Source organism: Chrysochloris asiatica, unplaced genomic scaffold, assembly GCF_000296735.1.
Source record: "Chrysochloris asiatica unplaced genomic scaffold, ChrAsi1.0 scaffold00005, whole genome shotgun sequence".
Taxonomy (NCBI): domain Eukaryota; kingdom Metazoa; phylum Chordata; class Mammalia; order Afrosoricida; family Chrysochloridae; genus Chrysochloris; species Chrysochloris asiatica.
The window spans coordinates 1,175,881-1,196,770 of NW_006408523.1; the positions used below are offsets into that span (position 1 = coordinate 1,175,881).

Here is a 20,890-nt window from a genome sequence, read left to right on the forward strand (position 1 = left end):
CCGTGACAATGGACTATGATTTCAAAGTGAAGCTGAGCAGCGAGCGGGAGCGGGTCGAGGACCTGTTTGAATACGAGGGCTGCAAAGTTGGCCGAGGCACTTACGGTCACGTCTACAAAGCCAAGAGGAAAGATGGGTGAGTGTGGGGTATCGTCCCGGGCCCCCCAGGTCCTTGATCTCCGCTGGCCGCGTCGGCTCCCCCCGGGGGCTGCAGTCTGCGGCGTCCGCACCCTAACAATCTGCGCTTGTGATGCTGCCTTCCCTGCCTCGGGGATGACATCCACCCTTCCCGCAGGAGAGCGGTGGTCCAGCCCCCGGCCCCGTCCCACCTGTGTCTACCGTCCATTGCGTAACTCATTCGGAGTGTTCTTGGGGGCACGGAAAAAGGCAGCCAGGAGATGTGGGGCAGATAGCCCCCACCCCCCCAACCTTCAGGGGGCAATTGCACCCCAGAGTTCAGGGGCTGGGGGCTTTCACTCATCCTTAGAACGGTGAGGATTTGGTGTAAGGTGGTGCGGGGAGAGGCCAGTGACACAGACAGGCTGATCCCGCCCCCCCCCCCCCCCAAAAAAAAAAAAAAAGTACTCAGGCTGATTCCCGCCCCCCTCAAAAAAATGTAGCAGCTGACAGGGAACTTGAAGTAGTCTCTGCGTCCGACGTTCTTCCCTAGAAATAATTAAATCTCTGGGCTGGAGGGGGAGGCTCCCTGTTTCGTTTGAAATAAGACAGGTGAAGTGTTGTGTTTGTTTCCCTCTTTCCTTTTGTCAGTAGACGGAGGTCCTGTGATATTGACAAAAGAAGGCGATTGGTAGGTGCGGGAGAAAAAGAATTCATTCTTGCTCACCTCCCCAACGATGGGCAAAGAATGCAAGAGCTGGTTGTAGAATCTTTGGATTTTGATTAGAACCAAACTAGTTCATACTGTTCTGTTCTCTGCTCTTCGCCATTGAAAAAAATTGCTGTTTTAAAAAAGAATTGGCCATTGAAAAGAATTTCTTTTTTTAAAAGAAAATTGAGGAGGAGGGTATTACCGTTCAGAGGTATTTGGCTGTTAAAAACAGCATTTTCTAAAGCTGAAATATATTACCTGGAATAGGGGAGAAATTCATATTTATGCAGAATATCGGGCTGTTGTGAATATTGGAAAGGAAATGTCTGTGTACTCAGCCTTTTTTTGTTTTTTAAGATTTACTGAGTTAGCTTTCTAAAATCATTTAAAATGAACCCTAGGCAGAAGAAAGCACACCGAATTTGTTTGGAATGTGTATGTCTTCGCTTTTATGCGTCTGTTAAGCTGTACAGCTATCTTTGTAAAACATAGGGAAGGGAAAAGTTGGCAGAGTGCGGTGGCTTGTATGTAAAGCATTTTTAAATGAAATGGGTGGTCTCTGAGAAATCAGCATCTGGAAATACTGCTGACTCGGTTGTCTAATTAGATTTCTCATTCACGTGCTACTTGGTCATGACATATATTTTTAAAGTGATGCTTGGTTAGCTCTAGTACACTGTTTTCCTAAAGCTTTGAAGCTTCTCCCCAGCCCTCCAGTATTGTAATTTTAGGCATATTCATTAAAAAAACCCATTCCCATGAGATTCTCTGTTGGAGTACATGTGACCAGTCAGTCCATCATCTGTGGTTGGATTCCGATGCCTTTCAGGGGCTTTGAATCTTAGAGAAGCCAGTTGTGTGTCTATAAATTACCAATTGATGCTAGTAGATATGCATATCTGTATCAAAATTGATTAAAATACTGTAATATTGTATACGGCAAGGAGGTATGCTTTGTTGTTGTTAAGTGCCATCGAGTCGGTTCCGACCCATAGTGACCCTGTACAGGGTTTCCGAGGTTGTAAATCTTTACGGGAGCAGAACGCCTCATCTTTCTCCCGCAGAACAACTGGCAGTTTCGAACTGCTGGCCTTAAGGTTCGCAGCCTGATTCCTAACCACTACGCTACCAGAGCTTAAGCACATTTGGTATCTCCTGGGTAGGTTTAATTTAGGCTGTTCGAGAAGAGTGATATAATTTAAATCCTTGAACTTACAGGCGTCTGTTGTTGTTAAGTGCTGTTGAGTTGGTTCCGAGTTTGTATAGCGTTTCCAGGGAGCAACTGGTGGGTTTGACCATGGACCTGTGGTTAGCAGTCCAGTGCTGATCCTACAGCACCGCACCAGGATGTTGTTCTAAAGCGCCATGGAGTCATAGACTAATAATAACCCTGTGTAGGATTTCCAAAGAGCTGCTGGTGGATTTGAACTGCCAGCCTTGCTATTCAAACCGACCTTGAGGTGGAATGCTTGTCCTACGGTGCCAAACCAGGACTTTGTATTATGTAAACATTTCTTATTTATGATAGCCAAAAATAGCTTTATGCTTTGGGAAAAAATAATTTTTTAAAATTTATGATCCTTTGGGTATGGTTTTCAACAACTTTAATGATTTTGTTTATGTGATGAACTTTATTATTATTTTTTTAATGGATCAAATGTCAAGGGAGTTTTTAAATGATTTAAAACAACTTTTGTTTTCCTGAGGGATTTTTTTTTTTTTTTTTTTTTCTAAATTGGGTTTTTTTGTAACCTCATTTTGGTAAAATAAAACATTATATTTATGAGGTTATTTTGATCTCATAGCTAGCCCTGGTGGCACAGTGGTTCCATGCTTGACTGCTAACCAGAAAGTTGGTGGTTCAAACCCACCAGCTGCCTTGGGAGAGAGCAGTTCGACTCTCCTGTATGGTCTCCATGTTGCTGTTGTTGAGTGCTATTGAGTTGGTTCCAACTCAACAACCTTGTTGGGAGCAGCTGGTGGGCTTGAACCTTGTGATTCAAACCGACCTTGTGGTCTAGTGTATTATCCTGTAGTGCCACACCAGGTCTCCAGGGTTGCTGTGAGTTGGAACCAACTCCAGGCGGTGGGCTTGGGTTTGGGTTTGGTTTTAATGTCAGTTAAAGGGAATTTAACATATTTCAGTCCTGGTGAAATAGTATTTGTAACTGTTTAATCGTTTATAAAAAATATGATGGCCAAATCATTAGATTTTAGTACTGATTGTCTTTAAAATGAAAGGATGTATTTTGCAACTGGACCCACAGTCACACCTTCAAAGAGACTCCTGAGACTGACCATACAATAAAACGATTGAAATCAGAGCTTTATTTTGCCGTATTTGATTATTCAGAGGAAGATAGGTCTCGACTGTCTCTTTCCAGTTCTCCTGTGGACATGAGAGGAGATGAATAACTGGGAGAGGGATTTAGACCTGAGGAGTTAGCTTCATGCATTACTGTGTTTGAGAAAATACAACAGCCCAAAAGAGCGTTCCCTGGAGTTCACACCTTAGTCACCATACTTAGGGTGAACTCCGTATTGTCAGTGGTGTAAGAAAAGGGTGTAGAACAGGAGCCCTGGTGGAGCAGTGATGCCTTTGGTTTGCTAACTGGAAGGTCAGAGCCTTGGGGTGACGCTGTAGGATGAGTACTGGACTGCTAACCACAAGGTTGGTAGTTCAAATCCACCAGCCACTCCTTGGAAACCCTACACCGGGTCGATATGAGTCAGAACCGACTTGATGACACCTAACAACAACAACAACCACTGAATGGTCAATGGTTCAAACCCGCCAGCTGCTCCCATAGATACATACAATACAGTTTTGGAAATCATAAGTCTAGAACTCTGTCCTGTATAAAGTTGTGGGTTGGAATTTTTGTTGTTATTGTTGCTAGGAAAGGGAGAAATGCCTTATTTGAGGCTTCATTGCATTCAGGGGGAAAAGGGGCCTTTTCTTCTTGTGTTAATTTCAGATTCTAACAGCGGTGAGGAGCCCTGGGGGGGGGGGCGCTGTAGGATAAGCACTGGACTGCAAAGTGGGTTTGAACCACAGGGTCTGCAGTTCCCACTCAGAAACCCTATACAGGGTCACGTGAGTCAGAACCAACTTAATGGCACATAGCAAGGACGCAACACAATAGAGATAAACCCTAAATGCTTGGAACTCATTTGTCTTCCTTGTCATTTGTGTTTGAACTCCCCCCCAAAGGTGCTCAGAGGAGAGAGCAGGGGGTTGCTCTTCTCTGGAGTCAGTTGCATTTCCTCTCCATAGAAAGCAGGCAGCCAAACACATGTGGCTTGAAAAAAGGGAAAAGTGTAGAAAGACAGAAAACAATTTGTGCTTTTAAATTCAAAACTTTCAGTAGTGGTACTGGGCATCTGATGGAGTTACAGATCAATTTGGGGGTCAGCATTTTATCTCCAAAAGAGAAAAGCACAAGGACCTTTCTTCTATCCCGTTCCTAGGTGTCATGCTCCGAATCCAGAAAGTCCTCGAGAACTTTCCACTCTCTCTTAATTCCATTTTCCTGGCCCCATTGTATATATCGCTGGGATTTTGTATGTGAGTAGACGGAAAACTTACTTGGGGCACTTTAGTAGAAAGCTCAGCAAATAGAAGTCAGTGGTAATGACTTCAAATACCAGGCTCTAGGCAAAGCTCTTTGTTTGCATCATCTGTCTAACCCTCATCAGAACCCTGAGCAATCGGTTCTGTTATTTTTCAGTTTTATAGGTAAGAAAACTAGATTATATACAGCTAATTAGACATTAGCGCTAGGATTGGAGGCTTACATGGAGGTTTCTTATTCCAAATATGCTTCCTAAAATTCCTACATTAAAATAAACGTAAACAAGGCATGGAGATTTGATTTATAGTGACTCACTGAGAAAAACTAATGCCTTATCATTTGGGGGTTTGGGGGTGCATCTCTGAACCGCCTTGTGCTTTTAAAGTGCTAAAAAGTATGTCTGGATCTCTGGATGTGTCCACAGGTATGTCGAAAGAAAGGCCTGGCAACCTACTTCCAAAAAATAAGCCGTTGAAAACCCACAGAGCACAGTTTGACTCTGATACAGCTGGAATCACTGTGTGTTGGAGTGGACTTGATGGCACTGGTTGTATATATGCGTATCACATATGTGTCTATATGTTTACATGTGTTTGTACATGTGAGTGTGCATACATGTTTGTGGCCTCACCTAATGAAAGGCGTGTTGGGGCATGAAAGGTCTCTGTGTCCCGGAAAGATCTCCACGGAAACTACAGACCTGAGTTTGACTTCAGATTTTGCTTCTACTTTGCAGTATGTGCAATTCTTTTACCCTTGTAGACCTTGGTACCATTCCTTATAAGATTGGGGTGTTGGAGTACATGAGTTTTAGCATCTTTCATATATTTTCTGGTACTATAATTTGAGGAAGTAAACATTAAGAAGTAGAAAAGATAATACTTTTGCAAAACTTGATAATTAGTCGTTAAAACAAAAATTTTACTCACAGCAGCGCACATTTTCCTATTTCTTAGTCTTGTGCTTTAATGTGGGTTCTGGTCGACCGCCAAAAAGACTAGATAGCTGGTAAGATGGTAAACGTACTACACAGACCCTCCACAACTAAGATACGAGACATCAAATGAAACAGACCCCGAGGACGATCCTGGCACCTGGAGCCTTAGAGGAGAGGTTAGAGACGCAGACAGTGCTTGCTGGGAGGAGAAGCAGAGCAGGGACGCTGAGAGGGAATCTGATGAATGGTGCTGCCTTCTCCTGAGCGGCTTTGGCAACAGAAGGTGGCCTGGCAGAGTAGAGTCACACAGGTGGCAGGGATGGTGACCAGCTCCCACCCTCATCCACCCCCAGAGCCACATGCTTGGGAGCCAGACCAGTATGAGACGCTTCACATTGGCTACAAAACAAAACCTGCAGAGCCATCAGGCCAGCACTTGACCGGTCATCCTGCCCCCAGCTGTCCTGTGGTCCTAACAGACCCTGAAAGCAGCTCCCACAAGTGCCCTGAACGGAGATCACACCAAGGCCAATAGGGACTCCATCTAGGGCCCGGAACTCCGCGGTCATATCCCTCCCTTACCCACCTCGTGAGCTCCTAGACTGACAAGAGCCCCCAGAGTTTTCTCCTCTTTGGTCCTACAGCTGCGCTGGTTTTTGTTTGTTTATTCTTTCTTCTTCTACTTCTCTCTCCATTCCCTTGAATTTTATCCTTTCTTTCTCTGCTTTTGTTTTTCCTTCTTTGTTTCTGTTTCTCATTTACTCCCCCCCCCTTGATCTTTCTTTGCTACTTTCTTGTAAAGTTTCTTACTTTTATTTCCTCTTATTTTTCTCTTCTATACCTCCGTTTCCTGTCCTTCTTTTTAGCTATTTATTCTTAAGTGTCTTGTTTTTTTTTTAATTCCTTTTATTTTCTTTCTTATTTTTCTCTTCTGTTTCTCCATTCTCATGTTCCTCTTTTATCTAGATACTTAACTCTTTTTTTCTGGTTGCTGCCTGTTTTTATTTCTTATTAACATTTTCATTGTTGCTTCCTTGTTGGTTTATTCTGTTTTGTTTTCTTGTGTGTGTGTGTTGAAGGGGTTTTCTTTTTCCCACCCATCAGGAGATAGCAGTGGTGCCCATAGAGTCCAGCCAAAACTGTACTCTCTGTAGCTCCACCCACTAGGCAAGAGCCCGTATCAGCTCCGGTACCACCTGATCAACAATAGCCAGCAGCCGGCAGCAGCCACACCCACCCTAAACTGAGGTGCTCGAGCACAGTGCACATACTTCCATTCTCTAACTGTACCCAAAGGAGACAGTTAGTGAGAGACTGAGAACCAGTCAGTATACAGTCATCAAGTAGACACAAACACAACAACTCCACAATACCCTGCAGACAACAGACAATTGTAGCTGCCATGAAGAAATGAGAGAATGGCTCAAACCAATGACCAAGATGCAGAGCCACATGTTTCTGAGGAAGACAAGGTATTGGAACTAACTGACAAAGAATTTAAAAAGAATGATATTTAGGCATCTTATAAGGATTGACAGAAAGATTGAGGAAAGCAAGGAGAAAGTAGAGAAAAGTTTAGAAGAATTCAGGAAAATGCTACAAGATCAAGCAGATAAAATAAATGTAGATTTTGAAACAATGCAAAACATGCAATTGGAAATCCAGAAGATTAATTCTAATATTTCAGAAGTGGACAATATATTGAAAGGGCAAAGGCAAAGATTTGAAGCAATAGAAACCCAAATTAGTGAGCTTAAAGATAAATCTCTCAATACTATTATGGTAGAACAACAAGCAGAAAAAAGAATGAAGAAAACCTAAGAGTTATGTGGACGCCATGAAGAGGAACAGCTGTGGGTGATTGGAATTCCAGAATAGGAAGAGACAATAAAGAGTACAGTGAAAATTGTTGAGTTGTTGGAGGAAAACTTTCCTAACATCATGAAACATGAGAAGATAAGCATACAAGAACCTGAAAGAACCTCAAACAGATCTCGAAAGAAAATCACCAACACATATCACAATCAATTTTTTCAAAATCAAAGACAAGGTCTTTGTCTCTCTAATCCTGAGAGCATCTCAGGAAAAATGAGAAGTTACTTAGAAAAGAGAACCAGTAAGGCTTAGCTCTGATTTCTCTGCAGAAACCATGCAGACAGGAAGACATTTGGATGACATACACAAAATTCTGAAAGAAAAAAATTGCCAACCAAAAATAATATACTCAGCAAAGCTGTCCTTCAAATATGATAGTGAAATTAGGACATTTCCTGATAAACAGAACTTAAAGGAATTTCTAATGAGCAGACCAACAAGAAATTCTAAAGGGCGTTCTTTGGAGTTAGAACCAACAACCACCTGAGATTACCATACATGACAATACCACCCAGAACACAGCCCAGAGATAGAAGTATTTAAAGTGAAACAAACCTACAAGACTGAAAATAGGGAACCAGAGATAACAGTATAATGAAGTCAACTACAAAGCAAAAAGAGGGAATGGTGTAGATACAGAACTTCCAAATGGCAAGGAAGTAGACGTCATGATGAAACAGACTGCTTTAAATAGCGAAAAAATATAATAAATTACAGCGTGACCTGTGATTTCCCTGAAAATTAGTACAATTGCATATCAAAATGAAAAAAGATGAAATCAGAAAGATTTAGTAAACACAACAGAAATGAAAATGAAAAGGAAGCCCACAAACAAAACGAACTCAGTGCAGACAGTTCTGTGGAATAAAGAAACCAGCAACACCACAAAACACACACAGCAAAATGACAGCAGTCAGTTAATACCTATCGAAAATTACACTGAATGGAAATACACGAGTCAAGATACAGAGCATAACGGAGAAGCTAACAGGATCCTTTCATATGCTGTCTATAAGAGACAAATCAAAAACATGGAGACAGCAAATGCTCATCAACCGAAGAGTGGTTAAGCAAACTTTGGTACATACATACAGTGGAATACTATGCAAAACAGAAGAATATCAGTGAATCCGTGAAAAACCTCACGACATGGGTGAACCTGGAGGACATTATGCTGAGTAAAATTAGTCCATCACAAAAGACAAATATTGTTGAAACCAATGTTGCAGAACGTTAAGAAATGGTTTTCTTAGTAAAAGAAATAATCTATGATGGTTAACTAGGGTTTAAAACAAAAATTAAAAGGACGTTAGGTAGCGCCCAAAGAACTACTGGCTTTGTCCTCCATCTTCATCTCTGAGATGTTTGGGATTTGGGGGCTGGGACTGGCCTCACGCCTGTGAACTATGTATTATGTGGAGTTTTAAATCCTTAACTCTGATGAAAACTTTCGTAGACGCTTTCTTCCTCCAAAGAAGCCCAGTGGGAAGGCATCAGCACCCACCCACTTTACTTTTTTTCTTCCCATGATTGTTGTTGAATCCATATCTGAGTTCAGTCTGACTGAAATCTCTCTGTATAAGCACTGGACTGCTAACCACAGGGTAGGCAGTTCAAGCCATCAACCGCTCTGTGGGCGACAGATGAGGCTGCCTGTTCCCATAAAGGTGCACAGCCTCGGAAACCTTAAAGAGCAGTTCTCCTCAGTCCTAGGGGTTGGAACCCATTCCATGGCAGTGGGAGGGACTTAGATGTCAGACATGTCAAGTCCAACATGTTAACTTTCTATTCCTGGGGGATTTTGTTGAGCAGTAAGGAGTATTATGTCAAATGATCCTTTAAAAAAAGGTCAGGGGAAGGCCCTGGCAGAATATTCATTGTGTACTTCTCATCTACTTGCTGTGAAACAAATTGTCCTTAGCTTTTCAGTGCATTCAGATCCAATGGTTGGGTCACTCTGAGGTTTCCTACCTTTATTTTCAGTAGCAAGACTAGCAAATTAAGTGAATTGACTTGGAATTTGTTCAGGTGAGTTACTCTTCAACTGTGCCGTCCAGCATCAGAAGACTTTTTTTTCATTTGTTCAACAAATATTTATCACATCCCAGAGATTTAAGTATTTACTGGTGCTGCCCAAGGGATTGTAAGTGGGAAGATGAAGAAAATATTCCGCAATTTGAGGAGGCACCTACTGAGGGAAACAAACATGCAAATAAATGGTAATAATTCGATAGGTAAGTAACAAGACATGGTAGTATGGAACCACAGGGCAAGGATGAGGCTAGCTGTTCCTGTAAAGATGTCAGCCTCGGAAACCCATGGAGCGCTTCTACTCTGGCCTACAGGGGGGTCACTGTGAGTTGGAGTCCACTGAAGGCCGTGGAGTTGTTTTGGGGTTGGGTGTGGAACTACAGAGAAAGAAGCTCCCAACTGGCCAAGTGTCTTCAGGGAAAACCTCTCGGAGGGATCTGTGTTTAACCTGAGTCTTCAGTGATGGGAATGGCCCCATCAGAAAGGACACCCAGGAAGGAACGGGTGGGATGAGAGGTCCCTCCTGCTGACTCCACCAAATGTGAGTTTTGACTGTGTATTCTTTATAGTACCTGGTACATCACAGACGTTCCGTCATATGAACCAGACAGGATGAGCTCCATGCTTTGTCACAGTGGGGTCCATTTGTGATGGGTATCGCCATTGTATGTGGCAGTTTCCATCATGAGCACGTTGTCTGTCTAAGGACAGACGACTCCTGAGAAGCCAGCGTCTGCCTTAAGCATCTCTCCTATACATGCACATTGCCGGACATACAGAGCTCCAGGCTGGCTGCTGCTCTGGGTAGTGGTGATAACTCTTTGGCGCCACCTCCAGGAGGAGTGGGGAGAGAGACTGCTCTGTGCAGTTTAGGAGGGCTTGGATCGATCGCCCTGGTTGAAACACGAAGTGTGAGGATATGGGAGGTGTTCTGGAGGAGATGACTTCTGCACATGGAATTTCTACATGGAAATAGTAGAAAATTCTAATAGAATGTAGTGTGGTGCTGTAGGGCACACACTGGACTGCTGTCAGGCTGGTGTTTCAAACCCACCAGCGGCTCCTTGGAAACTCCATACAGGTTTGCTGTGAGTTGGAACTGACTTGACGGCACTTAACAACAACAACAACATGGTAGGAAACATAATTCTTTTTTTGAAAATTATTTCTAAATAATTTCCTTCCTACCAAGGAGCCCTGGTGGCACTTTCTTAGGTGTTGGCATACTAACTGCCAGGTGGATGGTTCAAACCCCCCAGTGGCCCCACAGCAGTGAGATGAGGCTGGCTGCTCCTGTAAAGACTTACTGTCTTGGAAACCCTCCACAGGTTGGGGTGAGTCAGAAGCGACTCCTTGTCGGTGCTTTGGGTTTGGTTTCCTTCGTACCAGCCTTCGGTAGGTCTGGTCTATCATCACACTTTGTTACCTACAAACTCCAAAGTTGTCTTTCTCTTTAGATGACTTTTATCACCTCAGGACTTGTCTTCATGTTGTCACTGCAAACTGGCTTTTACCTAAGAGTCTGTATAAGATGTTAACCGTAGTACTTGAAGACTTAAAAGTTTTGTGATTCTTTCTATTCCTTCATATGGTTACTTCCAAAGCTCCCAAACCAGTCCCTGCTGCACTTTGGGTATCATGAATAATGCTGCCATAAACACTAGTATGCAAGTTTTACATGGACAAATGTTTTTAGTTCTCTTTGGGGTGTACCAGGCAGTGAAATTGTTCAAGCTTATGGAAACTCCATGTTTAGATATTTGAGAAACTGCCAAACTTTCCCAGAACTACAGAGAACCACTTGAACCAAGATCTTGACCCTTCATGTGTGAGCCCTGACTAGCCTCCTTATTCCCACACACTGCTCATACCTTATTCCTAGACAGTGTGGAAACCTGTTGCCCATTAAGTCCATTCAGACTTAGAGTAACCATACAGGACAGAAGGTTTCTGAGGCTGTAAATCTTCACAGGAGCAGACAGGTCTCATCTTGCTCCTGTGGAGTGATTGGGGGGGGAGGGTTTGAACCTTAGTCCTTCTGTTTAACAGCCAGGTGCTAAACTGCTGCGCCACCAGGACTCCTTCGACACTGGTTACACCACACTGCAGCCCAGTGAGTCTGAAATCCACATCCACACAGCTGTGTCTTCTCCGTCAAAGCAAATCCCTGTCACCTTTACTTTATCTCCAGTAGCACCTGTGCGGGAACAGGTGTTTCTCTCCACTGAAATCAGGTTCTAACACTTCACCCAGAAATTCCTAACTTCTCTATCTTCATGTAAACCCAAAACAGACCCACTGCCGGCAGGTTGATCCCCACTCGTAGCCACTCTATAGGACACAGCCGAGCGGCCCTGTAGGGTTTCTGAGATTGTCAGTCTTCACAGGAGCAGACAGCCTCATCTTTATTCTGCTTTTAGAGGTTTTCTCCCTAAAACACCACTGCCATCGAGTCAATTCTGACTCATAGCAATCCGCTGTAGAGTTTCCAAGACTAAGTCTTTCTGGAGTAGACAGTCTCATTTAGTAGGTTTCAATCGCTGAATTTTTGGTTAGTAGCCCAACCCCTGACCCACAGGCACCATGAGGGTACCTTCTTAGTGACTTACCAAAAAAGAAGCCCACAACCATCAAGTGCCTTCCCACTTATAGCAGCCCTATAGGGCAGAGTAGAGCGGCTCCTTAGGGTTTCCGTGGCTAACTCTTCCTCATCCTTTTACCTTGGAGCCACTGCTGGGTTTGAACTGCTGGCCTTGCGGTAAGCAGCCCAGTGCCTAACTCATAGTGCCACCGAGAAATTAAAAAAAAAAATGATTTATTGTTCAGTATCACGGTGGCTTAGAGTCCTGGTCTGGAGCTGTGGGTTAATGTGCTGTACTGCAAGGTCGGCAGTTCAAGGTCACCAACCGCTCTTTGGAAACCCTGTACAGGGTCACTATGGGTTGGAACCGACTTGATGGCACTTAACCACAACAATATCACGTTGGCTTATATGGGACTTCAAAAAGTTTATGGAAAAATTTCATTACCTTTTTGTTTGTTTTTGGAGTCGAAACCTGGGAACGAATCCACTGTCTTTTAATTCTATTTTTTCTACAAACTTCTGCAGCCCCCTCATATTAAATAGGTCAAATTTGGAGGAAAGGAGAGAGAAGGTATTGGAAAACATTTTATAAAGCTTCCATATTAAGGAAATCCAGTGAATTATTTGAAAACTGAAGCTCATACAGAACAGAAAAATTTGAGTGTTTTTCACTTTAGGAAAGAGTCTTTTAAAGTAAGCCTGCAGGTGCCACTTGCCTCCCCTCCCTCAGCAGGTACATCATGTGACTCAGTTTACAAAACTTTTTATTACAAATAATCCCCCCAAAATGTCAAGGCCAGAGTTAGGCATTCTTGTAATATGTTCTAATCCTGAGTTAACATTGGGGCTCGCTTCAGTGCCGAGTGAAATCATTTGCATATTTGGTATGGCCTTAGAGTTTTTTTCCTGTAAAGGTGTGTGTTTCTGATTTCCTGAATGCCTCCCACATGTCAGATGCCTGCCTCCAGCAGCTGACCCAGGACCGGAGAGACTTTGGGGGAAGTCACCAGACAGTTGTAGTGAGGTAAGGGCTCGCAGTAAGGAACCGACTGGGCAGCACACAGCCACCACTACTGTCAGCGGCTGCAGTGGGGAAATTATGGGCGGCCAGTAGCGTAGTGGTTACGAATCGGGCTGCGAACCTTAAGGTCAGCGGTTCGAAACTACCAGCCGCTCCGCGGGAGAAAGATGAGGCTTTCTACTCCCGTAAGGATTTACACCCTCGGAAACCCTGTACAGGGTCGCTATGGGTCGGAACCGACTCGACGGCACTTAACAACAACAACAACAACAGGTTGCTTCAAGCCATGGTATTTTCAGTAACCTCATATGGATGCGAAAGCTGGACAGTGAATAAGGAAGACTGTAGAAGAATTGATGCCTTTGAGTTCTGGTGTTGGAGGAGAATACTGAAACTGCCATGGACTGCCAAAAGAACCAATAGATCTGTTTTGGAAGAAGTGCAGCCAGAGTGATCCCTGGAGGCCAAGATGGCCAAACTTCATCTCTCATACTTTGGACATATTGTCAGGAGGGACCAGTCACTGGAGAAGGCTATGTTAGGTAAGGTGGAGGGTCAGAGAAAAAGAGGAAAACCCCCAACAAGATGGATTGGCCAAGTGGAAGCATGGATGGACTCAAGCGTGGCAACAGTAGTAAGGTTGGCCCAGGATCGGGCAGTGTTTCCTTCTGCTATGCATAAGGTTGCTATGGGTCGGTACTGACTCGATGGCACCGAACAACAACAGCAACAGGTTGTTTGCAATTCTCAGTGACCCTTTATAGGGTTTCCAAGGCTGTAAATCTTTGTGGGAACAGAAAGCCTCATCTTTCTCCCAGCGAGTAGCTGGTTGGTGGACCAGTGCTTATCCTAGAGAGCCACCACGCTCCCATAGGCTGCCATTTTGTTGTTGAGTGCCAGTGAGTCCGTTCCAATGCATAGTGACCTTGTATATGGTTTCCGAGGAGTGGCTGGTGAGTTTGAATCTGTCCAGTGCTTTATCTTACAGCACCACACCCGGATTCCCATAGGCTGCCACAGGAGTCCCTAAATTTGAGGTCACAGAATGTTACTGCAATAGTTGAGATGAGCGATTGACTGAATGGGCGGCCTACAGGGTGGGAAAGGGCACTGGGCCTAGCTGGGGCTCAGGGTGTCTTTACGCAGGAGGGGTTGCAGTCTGGTTGAAAAGAGAGTGTGATGGGATTGGATGGTTTCCAGCAAGCAAACTTGACCTTGCATCCTTGCATTGGTTGAAGTAATTTTGGAAGCTTGGCTGGAGAGAACTCAGGTTCTCTGCAGCCACCCTTTGGAGCCGCCGGTAGGGAGCATGTACGGAGGTAGAGGGTAGGATTGTTGCTATTGTTAAGTACTGTCAAGTTGGTTCCAACTCATGACGATCTTATAAGGTTTTTGAGGAGCGGCTGGTGGGATTGAACACTGACCTTTGTGGTTAACAGTCCCGTGTTGATCCTACATTGCCACACCAGGACTCTACATGATAGAATGGAAAATAAAGAGGGAAGTGAAATAATTTTGGTGCCAGAGTTTAGAGCGGAATAAGGGGTGGGAAAGGGATCCCTGGTGGTGCATTGGTTAAGTGCTCAACTAGTAACTGAAAGGTTGGTGATTCGAACCCACCTGCTGCTCTGCAGGAGAAAATATGGCAGTCAGCTCCCATAAAGGTGACAGCCTTGGAAACATTCTGGGACAGTTCTCTGTCCTGTAGGAGAACTAGTTCGATGTCAGTGGATTTGGTTTGGGAAGGTTGGGTGAGCTGACTAGCAGGCAGGGAGAGATTGTGTTGTGGACTCGGAACTTTCCCCTGGAGGCAGCAGGAACATTTGCAGGGACGTAAACAGGCAGGAGCAAGTTCAGATTGCTCCGTTAAATATTTGCTTGGCAGCATAGATTGGACATAAGAGAATGTAAGCGTAATTGGGTGAGAGATGCGGGTGTCTTAAATCAGGGAAGTGACAGAGGAATGGCTTGGTGACTTCTGGGCTGTGAGACATGGAGGAGTGAGAAGAACCAAAGTGACACCCAGGTGCCAGACTTGGGCGGCAGAACATTGTCAATCACATGAAGAGGAGTGAGTCTGAGAGGAAGAGTTCAGGTTTGAATTGGTGACTTTGGGTACTTATTAGGCATCTGATGGCATAGTGGGTTAAGCATTGGACTGCTAACCATAAGGCTAGCAGTTCAAGCACTCTGCTTCCATGGAGATTATAGCCTCAAAAACTCTTTGAAATAATTCTGCTCTGTTCTGTGGGGTCGGCATCAACTTGATGGCATGGATTTGGATATTAAACATGGAGAGGAAATGTCCTGTAAGCAGACATAAAGCTCTAGTGCTCAAGAGAGAGATCTGGATAGAAATCGGCTTGGGTGTTACCTGGTACTTGAAGTAATAGCTTCCAGTGAAGATGCAATTCTTTTGCAAGAGTGTGTGGCTTGAGAAGAAGGCTGAGGACAGAGTGTAGAAAGAGAAGCCAAGAATCAGGCCAGAGAAGGAGGAGAAAAACAGGCATTGTGCTGTGTACACATATACTGGCAGTATACGTACCACCCTCAGAAAACCCAGCCCCTTGGAGTAGGTAGACAGCTAACAGCAAGGTTGTGGCTCTAGAAGGGGTGCCTGGCAGTACCAGAGCCCAGAGGTCAGGTGAGCTCGCTGAGTGTCTGGGCGAAGGCATATATTTTAAACAGTGGAAAATCCAGCTAAAGCGTTTGGATAACAAAGCGCACATCATGACACATAGTTTATCCAGCATGTTTTAGTGCTTTCATGGTTCTTCTCATTCACAGCGAAACAGTGAGAAACGGGCTTCCATCTTCACTTACGCTCTGGCTGGAGATGCCATTGGTTTATATGTTTTTAATTTCATGCTGTTCAAGATCTTATTTTAAAAAAAATGAAAATAGCTTTATTGTTTCTTTTTCTTGATTATTCCTTTGCACGTTTTCATTGCAAGACACTCCAGTAGTTCAGAAATTATGGAGAAACCAAACACCCTAGCTCTACACTGGGAGATATTACTATTTTCCTTATCACCTTTCCAGATAGCTCTGGATCTAGACATAGGAGACTGAAATCTACTGTGCTCCCAGCAAAACGATAACATACATTTTCAGTCAAGAGTTTGTGAGTTTAGTAAAAAAATGATGTACTTTTTCATGTCAGTAAATGTAGCTCTGTACCACCATCTGTAATTTTTGCAGAACTTCACATTTATATGTATGCCTGTAAATATGTGCTTAGTAAACTAAAGTGAGGATGGGCAGACCTCATGGAACTCAGTTCTCCAACGTGGTCCATCAAGTACATCAAAAGTGACGTACTCGCAACAGTGATGTTTTCATTATACAAGGTTGGGTGATTCAATTAATATATCGATTCAATGAAAAAGTCAGCCAGTACAAAAGGGTTCCCAGGAAAATCTAAGCCCCCTTCTATCTCAGTCTGGCTCTACTCTTTGTGGATCATTAGAGCCAGCAGCCTTTGGGTACATATATGCTGAGTTTATATTTATCTTGTTGTGAAGTGACTCCTAGCGACCTTTCTGACTAGAAGCTGGTGGGTTTGAACTACTGACCTTGTGGTTAGCAGTCCAGTGCTTATCGTACAGCACTACACCAGTGTGCCTATACATATGCCTGGGCACACTTTAAAACGTATTCTATTACTTTATTCAATTTGAGCAGATAATACAAAGGAACTTCAAAAAGTTAATGAGAAAATGCCATTATCTTTCAATTCCATTTTTCCATGAACTTGAAGGCCCCGTGTACATGCACCTTCTGTGGTGGTGGTGGTGTGTCGTGGAGTCGGTTCCTACTTAGAGCGACCCTGTGTAGGGTTTCCGAGGCTGTCAATCTCTACGGGATCAGAAAGCCTCATCTTTGTCCCCACGGAGCGTCAGGAGCATTGGACCTGCTGACCCTGTGGTTAGCAGTATGCTACCAGAGCGCCTAATACATGCACATAGAAGAAAATGTAAATATGCTGTACGGGTAGGAAGTCAGGTGGTCCCTTGTCTCTTCCAGCTACTCTGTCCCCGTTTGCCAAGTGTCTCGTGACTGCCCTCCACTCGGGGTCTACCTTTCTTTTCTTTTCCTTTTTTCTGAAGTGACTGTTATCATCATTTCCCTAGTGGCTGCTGGGCTCTGGGGTCTTTACATCATCCTCTCTAGACACAGATGGGGTGGTACAGGCATGCCTTGTTTCATTGCACTGTGTTTCCTTACCGTTGGCAGATACTGCTGGTGAAGGTTTGTGGCAACCCTGCATCCAGCAAGTCTGGGCACCAGTTTCCAGCTGCAGGTGCTCACTTGGTGTCTTGGTGTCTCTGTGTCCCATTTTGGTCATTCTTACAGTATTTTAAATGTTTTCACCATGGTATTTCACACCTCATAGGCTACATTGTAGTATAGACACAACTTGGACAAGCGCTGGAAAACCAAAAACCAAACCACAATGCACTGGTCTCACTGTATTGCAACACTCATATGATTTTGGGCATCTGGAACTCAATTGCAGTATCTCTGAGGTATTCATGTATTGTATATATTATTATGTGTCTTGCTTTGATTTTCAGTTTGTGTGTCTTGACAGTCTTTAGCATTTCATACTATTCTGAATGTGCTACTGTTGTTGTTGTGTGCTGCTGAGTATCAGTGCTACACCAGGATTCTGAGTTGACTGTGACTCGGATGGAATTTGTCATTCTGTTATTCAATGTACTGGTGTTATATGATGGATAGTCATTCTGTTATATAATGTAGTAGAGGGGACTTCACAATTTCGTGGGAAATCCTGTTATCTTTCATTCCGTTTTTCCTTAAGCTTTTGGAGATCCTTGTATACTGTCTGACTGAAGTCCATGTAGCTTATTTCCTTCCTCGGCCCTCCCAAGTTCCTCTTGGGCACATGGGCAGTGGGTGAAACCATTGACAAGGAGGGGAGTGCCCACTGAAGCAAAACTGGAGGACTGGGCAAGTGTGGAGGGGTTGGGCCTCGTGCTTTTCGGAAGTCCAGTGCTGATCCTCAGATATGGCTGTACCAATTACATGCATATCCACCAAAAAAAGAAAACCCACTGTAGTTAGGTCAGTACCGATTCACATCGACCCCATAGGACAGAATCGAACTACCCCACAGGGTTTCTATGGGTGTCCATCTTTATGGAAACTGATTGCCTCATCTTTCTCCCATGAAACAGCCGGTGGATTTGATCTGCCAACCTTTCAGTTAGAACTCTTACATTTATTTACAGCCAAAACCAAAACTTAGCTGGAAAGAAGAACTGGCTGTAGATCAGTCATGGCATACTTGAGTCATGGGTACTGTCTTGGTTTTCTTGTGCTGCTATAATAGGAATAACACAAGTTGGTGGCTTTGTTGTTAGGTGCCATCCAGTAGGTACCGACCCATAGCGACCTTATGCACAACAGAACGAAACACTGCCCGTTCCTGGGCCAACCTCACTACTGTTGCCGTGCTTGAGTCCATTGATGCTGCCACTTGAGCAGTCCATCTCGCTGGGGGTCTTCCTCTTTTTCTCTGACCCTCCACCTTACCAAACATGATATCCTTCTCCAGCAACTGCTCCCTCCTGACAATATGTCTGAAGTATGAGAGACGAAGTTTGGCCATCCTGGCCTCTAAGGAGCATTCTGGCTGCACTTCTTCCAACACAGATCTATTGGTTCTTTTGGCAGCCCATGGCACTTTCAATATTCTCCTCCAACACCATAACTCAAAAGCATCAATTCTTCTACAGTCTTCCTTTTTCACTGTCCAGCTTTCGCGTGCATATGAAGTTATTGAAAATACCATGGCTTGAGTCAGGCACAACTTAGTCCTCAAGCTGACATTTTTGCTCTTCAACACTTTAAAAAGGTCTTGTGCAGCAGATTTGCCTAATACAATACGTCATTTGATTTCTTGACTGCTGCTTCCATGAGTGTTGATAGTTGATCCAAGAAGAATGAAGTGCTTGACAGCTTCAATCTTTTCTCCATTGATAAGAATGTTATTTACTCGTCCAGTGGTGAGGATTTTTGTTTTCTTTACATTGAGATGTAATCCATACCAAAGACTGTGCTCTTTGATCTTCATCAATAAATGTTTTAAGTCCTCATAACTTTCAGCAAGCAAGGTTATAGCATCTGCATATCACAGGTTGTTATTGAGTCTTCCTTCAATCCTGATGCCACGTTTTTCTTCATAGAAACTAGCTTCTTGGATTATTTGCTCAGCATACACATTAAATAAGTATGGTGAAAGAATACAGCCTTGTCGCACACCTTTTTAAATTTTAAATCATTCAGTGTTCCCATGTTCTGTTCGAACAGCTGCTTCTTGGTCCATGTACAGATTCCTCATGAGCACAATTAAGTGTTCTGAAATACTCATACTTCACAATGTTGTCCATAGCTTGTCATGATCCACACAATCGAAAGCCTTTGCGTAGTCAATAAAGCACAATTAAACATCTTTCTGATATTCTCTACTTTCAGCTAAGATCCATTGGACATCAGCAATGATATCCCTCGTTTCATGGACCCTTCTGAATCTGGCTTGAACTTCTGGAAGTTCTCTGTCAATGTATGATTGTAACCATTTCTGTAGTACCTTTAGTAAAACTTTACTTGCGTGGGATATTAAATAGTTATTCTGATGATTTCCGCATTCTGTTGGGTCACCTGTCTTTGGAATGGGCACAAATACGGGTTTCTTCATATCAGTCTGCCAGATAGTTGTCTTCCAAATTTCTTGGCATAGATGAGTGAGTGCCTCCAGTGCCACCTCACTTTCTTGAAAGATTTCAATTTTTATTTCATAAATTCCTGGTGCCTTGTTCTTTGCCTATTCCTTCAGTGCACCTGGACTTCTTACTTCAGTATCATTGGCTCTTGATAATAGGCTACCTTTTGAAATGGTTGAACATTAACCATTTATTTCCTTTTGGTAAAGTGACTCTGTGCATTCCTTCCATCTTCTCTTGATGCATTCTGCATCATTCAATAATTTGCCCAAAGACTCTTTCGATAACAAAAGTCGAGGCTTGGAGAACAAACAAGATGGTGGATCAGGTGGACGTGTAGTACAGAGCTCCGCCAACAACAACACAGAACACCCGACCAGGCAGGCTCAGGGGATGGTCCCAGAACTCTGACCCACATATAAAGGAATATTTAGAAGGTTGGAAGGCTCACAGCTGGGGGAATTTGTGGCAGAAGCAAGAAATCTATTGCTTTCTAGTCAGGGACGCTCGGCTGTTCCAGGAGCCGCCATCTTGGGTGAAACCACGTGGGGAAAAGGATCGGAGCGGCCACAGACGCTCGGCAGAACCGCTGAGATAAAGGTGTGGACATTCTTTTCTTTTGGTATCTGTTCATTGGTCCCTTGCTGTCTGCGCACCTCCATTCTGGTGACTTATAGGGGTGCCTGAGCTAGTGGGCACCCCAGCCCCACCCTCAGAGGCTTCTACTACGCATGCGCACAGAGCTCCTCGAAATTTAAAGAGACAGTTTCCAATTAAAACCAAACGGCCACAGCCAGCCCTGAACTGTTTCCAACTAGAAAAAAGGCCTGAACAGGATTGTGGAGTGGGACAAGCAAACAAAAGAGGAACTAGGCCGAAAATTAAATCCTAAATTACATCAAAATGACCCAGTGGTATCTTGAAACTTCTCAGGAAGAAGAGTGAAAAGGGAAGCCCATTCCCTGATCACATCTACCTGGAGTCATTCAGAAAGCATAAATACACCAAAATACACATCCATCTAAGTATTAGGTCCATAGATAGCCCCTGAAGATGCCCAAAAAACAGAAGCAGATGACCATATCTGCACATGTCCAGAAACGAGATAAAGTGACTGAGGCAAATGGGCTGGAAGGAGACCTACGTACTCCATACTGGAAGATGGGCAGGCTTTGGAAATGCCTGAGAAGGAATTCCTGAAAATGATTATAAAAGGTATGAAAACACTGTATAATGCAGTTGAGAAAAATAAGGAAGAAGTCAGGAAAGTGCTACAGGAACAATCAAAT

The 20,890-nt window shown here is 43.8% G+C and overlaps 1 protein-coding gene across 2 annotated transcripts in view; it reads left to right on the forward strand.

The window, feature by feature from the left end:
- Positions 1-8: 8 nt before the first annotated feature.
- The window catches only part of CDK8 (cyclin-dependent kinase 8), a 122,746-nt gene continuing 101,864 nt past the window's right edge, over positions 9-20,890 (forward strand). For both annotated transcript variants that reach the window (XM_006831927.1, XM_006831928.1), the window contains exon 1: positions 9-136. In XM_006831927.1, coding sequence (XP_006831990.1) covers positions 9-136 — 128 coding nt within the window. The remainder of the gene's footprint in view (positions 137-20,890) is intronic.